The sequence below is a fragment of the Amaranthus tricolor genome, chromosome 14, assembly GCF_026212465.1.
Source record: "Amaranthus tricolor cultivar Red isolate AtriRed21 chromosome 14, ASM2621246v1, whole genome shotgun sequence".
Taxonomy (NCBI): Eukaryota; Viridiplantae; Streptophyta; class Magnoliopsida; order Caryophyllales; family Amaranthaceae; genus Amaranthus; species Amaranthus tricolor.
The window spans coordinates 1,046,957-1,052,326 of record NC_080060.1 but is presented as its reverse complement, the minus strand read 5'-3'; the positions used below and the strand labels follow the sequence as shown (position 1 = coordinate 1,052,326).

Here is a 5,370-nt window from a genome sequence, read left to right as displayed (position 1 = left end):
TACTCTTGTTAGAGACCATCTTTCAGTAAAATAACCTTAAAACAAAGAATCTATGTTAGTAATTGTATTTGTTGGGCTATAAGAGTTGTTCATGGGCGGGTAGCGGACCGGGTATTTGTATAAAATCTACCCACGGGCACAAATATACAAAACCGCGCCCGCATTTGAGGGCATAATTTTTTGTCGCTACCCGCCCATTTTTAAAGCGGGCGGGACCCGCGGGTAGGCGGGTATTTATTACATAAATATCAAAAATATAATACAAAATATAAAGTTGGAGAATTACGGAAATACTACCTGAGACAGCCGCAGTTCTGGAGAACTACCGCAGCAGGCGCGAATCGCTGGGAAGCTTTAATGGAGATTGGAGAATGGAACTGTGAAGCCGTGAGGGAGGAATGAAGAACTGTGAAGCCTTGTGCCCGTGAGGGAGATATGAAGAAGGCAAGATCTGAAAAGCAGGTTTTGAAATTTTAGGGTAACTTAAAACATTAAAAGAGGTGGTTCCTTACTTCCTTTTTTATTTTTTTCTTTTTTTTTATCTTTTGGGTAACTTAATATAATTGATTATTAAAAATTTAATATATATTAAACTAAGCGGGCGGGCGGGTATACCCGCGGGTATTTTTTAGTGTCGCTATCCGCCCATTTATCTTGGCAGACGGATACTAACCGTCCAAATTTAAATTTTTTTTAAAAAACGCTGTCCATGCCCGCTCGTTTTTCGAGCCGGGCAGACCGGACAGTAGCCCGCCCATGAACAACTCTGGTTGGGATATAGTAAATTTGTAATGATGTTTTTAGAAGGCACCTTTGTACTTTTGTTGTCTAATCTATTGATTGAAACTTGAGTTTTGATTGATGTACCTAACTCACTACACAAATTTTAGTATGAATCAAAAATCAAAACAAAAGTTACCATAAGAAAATGTTATTCGCAACTCGCAATGAGATTAGTTAATTAATTGTTAAAAGATTACTATCTAAACAATAATCTATATAGTCTATCGCAAAGAAAATGTTCATGTAGTTCATTGCAATAGAAAACTTGTACGTTCACCGTAACAAAAAGCATAAAAAATTTCCAATGTTGTCAAATGACTCCCTACTACCTCGTATTTCCCACCCATTAAGTCGTGATGAAAAAATAGCAATTTGAGTCGAGGGGCATTTGAAGACAACAAATACCAAAACACATTCATGTCATAAAAGGTCAGCCATCATGCCCCAAATCATAGAAGGCCAAATATGATGAAACTGAGTGTTTTACCGTGTACACGAGTACCGGGTAGCTGAGCAGACTTAATTGGCACTCACACAAAGCCGCAGACACACAACATCGCCTGCGCACCAAATGAACCACAGCACAGCCGTTGCGCACATACTACCCTGTTCTTCTAATTTACTGTCCTCTTTTGATTTTTTCAGGCAACAACGATTTAAGACATGAATACAAAAAGATGCTAGGAAATCAATCGTTTTTTTTTGAAATGAAGGGAAATCAAACATAATATCAAGCAACGATAAGTATACTTCGACTTGTGAAATTAATTCCAAAAATTCAGGTATTAGAACCAAGAAATCTTCAATACATCCTACACCAAAAATGACCATCGAGTTATCTCACTACAAGCTAGATAAATAAAGAAAATTGAGTCTCTTGGAACTCTAGGGTGTAGCTAGTTCATTAATTCACCATCTGCATAGCTCGCTTCTGCAAAATAAGTAAAATACAAACTGTTAGCGTTCGAATTTTGCACTTTCGGTAGCACTATCCTAATCTATCCGAGAAGGCGAGAACTCTCAAATGCTTCCATCAAAACATAAAATCAAATCTTCACTAACCAGTAAGTGCATCTTCTTATTAGCAACTTAAAGAACAATACCATGAATAGAAGAGGAAGACTTAATATCTATGTTAATTGGACTTGGGTAGTGATGTCGGATACTGATACGTGTCAAAGTGTCGGATACATCTAAATATTTAATTTTACGCTTAAAATGAAGTGTCTAAGTGCTATACCAATGTTTGAGCATCAACGATTAGACACGAGTATGTGAAGCAAAATGAAGAGCCCAAGTCACATAGCTTAATATTTAGAGTCAGATGAAGAAATTAATGAATTCACATAACAAATGGTACGAGTATCAATAGCTAACTACTTGCACAATGTTTGGATAACGTTTTTCAAAGGAAAGGAAGGAGAGAGAAGCTAAGGGAAGGGAAAGGGATCAGAGGAGTGATTAGTATGAATTCCTTCCAAATCTCAACAATGTTGGAAAGATTCGTTTCGTCAAAATTTTTCCTTCCATTTCCCTCTCTTGCCCTATAGGAATCCAAATGAGGGAAACGTAACCCTACATGATACAGCATTGAAACAGTCATATTTACAGCTCGAAACAGTTGAATCTATTAGTAAAGAAATGTGACAGTCAAAATTGTGAAGTATCAGCCGACCCCAACTATGTACGATCAAGAGCTGCAAGTCCATAAGGCATTCATTGAAATCAGGGATAGTGAATGGAGAGCAAACAATATCACCTTTACTACAATTATCGCTACAATCAAGAGTCAAGAACCAACTTCGGCTATTTCAAGGCCAAAAATTGATCAGGAACCAATTATCGCTATTTCGACTATTTGTTAAACTCTTCAACACCTAGGAACAATATTAAACACCAAGCATTGCGTATATCATACACATATTAGGAATTGATCAGAAGGCCAAATATTTCGATTTAGATGCCTTCAACATCATCCTAGTACAATAAAATCAACAAACACTAATCAATGAATCATTTCACTTTCAAGAATGAATTTCATTTAACAAGCACTTATCAAAACAGGCTCAACATCTGAGCGAAAAGAAGAAAGCAAGAAGTACCTTAGATGTTGCTAGGGTACATAAAGACTCTAACTTTGTCGCCCTGCAAAATAAAACCCAACAAAAAAAGATTAAATCTTGACTAAAATCGACAATAGTTTCACTCACTATGTTGAAGAACAAATGGCACAATACATATCATACCATAGACTTAGGAGGAAGGTTGGACTTGAACTTGGCACGAACAACACCACTGTTACCATGAGGCCTACAAACCTTTCCCCAAATGCAGCGGTAATGCGAACCATTCTTCTTAGTGTGAGCCTTGTAAATGTAGGCCAATTTCTTTCCTAAGTACCAGGCAACTTCTTCTTGAGTGTTGACTCCCTCTATTTGAATCAATGAAGTGTTTGGGTATTGGTTTGATTTCGACCTAATTACATACAAATCGTAAAGAAAAATCAACATCTCATAACAATAAAGACTTATTTATTTGTTGATATCAAACGGTGAAAATATTAATTAAAAAAAGGTAATATAGTTTAGCAAAAGAAAAACTATGCCCTCTGTCAGTTTGAGTTTGCTACAATCACTATTTTTGTCAACAAAAATTTAATTCGCTAGCATTATCACTTGAGAAGGTAGTACTAGATGATCACAATCTCACAATAATTGTAAACGAAAATACATGTTTGGAGGATGGAAGCTTCAATGTCAAACATATATCATTAATACTCCCTCCAATTCACATCAATTATCCCATTTAATTTTTTTTACACTATTCGAGATTCAGGATTGAATTAATACATTGGATTGAGTGTAAAAACAAATGGGACAAAATCTGAGGGAGTACTAATCAATAATTCATTATCATTACCATCGTTCAGTATCAATAATCAAGAGATTTTAGCAAAAACAGACATTAGGGTTCATGAAATAGTACAACATAACAAAACAATAATAAAACCCCACGAGAGAAAAGAAATTAATTCAACCAAAATAAACAATCCCCAATTCAGAAAATGATGAACATAGTAATATCAAAATACATATTCAATCAATCCCAAATCACAAAAAGAGGGTAAACAAAACAAATCAATACAAAAATCCCTCCAAAAAAAATTGATCTTTACCAAAATAAGCACATAACCAGTACAAAAAAAAAAGAAAAAAAAAAGTGGGTTTCGTATATTTACCTCTTGTATCCAAGAATTGATCCTCTGACATAGAGCCTGAAATCAAATAAAAAGATTTACGACTGTAATTATCATGAATTGAAACAGAAAAAAGACGAAAAGATTATGAAAATGGAGATTAATAATGATAGATAAACCTGACGCGCTCTCCTTGGCGACCATTCTTCACCATTTTCGATTTGCTGGGGATTGGGATTTGGGGCTTAGTTCTGAGGAGGAAGACGGCTGCAGTTCATAAAAGCTTGAAAATTATTGAAAAGTTGATATTTATACGAAGTGATTGGATTAGGGTTTTGAGTCTTCAAGTTTGTGGGTTAATGGATCGGGTTAAATGCTTGGGGCTTGGGCTGAGGTTCTTAAAGGTCGGGTGAAAGTTATTTGTATTGGGCTGTCTCTCCTTCTAATCTAATTACACAATTTTTTGTATGAAACGGTCTCACTGTGAGACATACTGTATATTTAGGTTAAATAGCATAATAATAGAAACTTTTAACATAATGGATCTCTTGCATGAACTCATCTCACGTTGAGACGGTTTCATACAAGAGGGGTAGACAAACTTGTTATGGTACATAAATTCTCAAATCTCAAATGAGACGGTCTCATGGTGAGACCATTTTTATTTGGTTGATTCAATATACATATATACTAATTGTCTTAAAATGATCATTTATAACATTAAAGTCATAACAACAATTAAAGTTATCACTCGTAACCTTAAAGTAATCAAATAGAGAAACAGGGTAACTATATCGGTTCATATAATGGTAAGATGGTCTAATACAAGACTTTTTGCTTATAGTATAGTCAACTCTCTTTAAAAAAATAACTCAAATAAAAACTTATATTATAAGTTGAGGGTAAGCTCGGCACAAACTCATTCGCATGCTAATTTGACATAAATCCAACCCGAAAAAAGTGAATATGGGTTGAAACTTTTAACTCAATTAATTCAATGAATTAAACTGACTTGATATATTTAATAAATGAGTTTGATTATGATTAAATTTTTAAACTTGAAACAATCTAATATAACCTATTTAATCCGTGCAACATCTTGATCTTTATTCATTTGTAGCCTTGTGCACTGATGTGTATTTGTATTTTACTTCAGCCTTTGATCTTTAACATGATAATAAGAAGTGCGTATAGAAAGGTGTGATCTTATATTAAAAATGTAGCAGCCTGTCTTATATAAAACTGTTTATAGTACGGTTAGACGACTTTAAAATAAAAAATTGTAAAAATTTTATTATTGAATTATTTAACCTAAGTATGAGGTATGTTTCACGATGAGACCGTCTCATACAAGAATTTGTGTAAATGAGGAAGATTGATAGATAATTTGG

General features: G+C 34.5%; 1 protein-coding gene across 1 annotated transcript; it reads right to left on the bottom strand.

Moving 5' to 3' along the window:
• Window positions 1-1,513: 1,513 nt before the first annotated feature.
• On the bottom strand, window positions 1,514-4,307 carry LOC130800226 (60S ribosomal protein L35a-3-like). The gene is made up of 5 exons (XM_057663670.1): window positions 4,159-4,307; window positions 4,022-4,057; window positions 3,030-3,258; window positions 2,886-2,928; window positions 1,514-1,714 (listed from the first exon to the last, which is right to left on the bottom strand). The coding sequence occupies exons 1-4, from the start codon at window positions 4,191-4,193 to the stop codon at window positions 2,887-2,889; spliced, it is 342 nt and encodes a 113-aa protein (XP_057519653.1). The 5' UTR covers window positions 4,194-4,307; the 3' UTR covers window positions 1,514-1,714; window position 2,886.
• Between the last annotated feature and the right edge of the window lie 1,063 nt (window positions 4,308-5,370).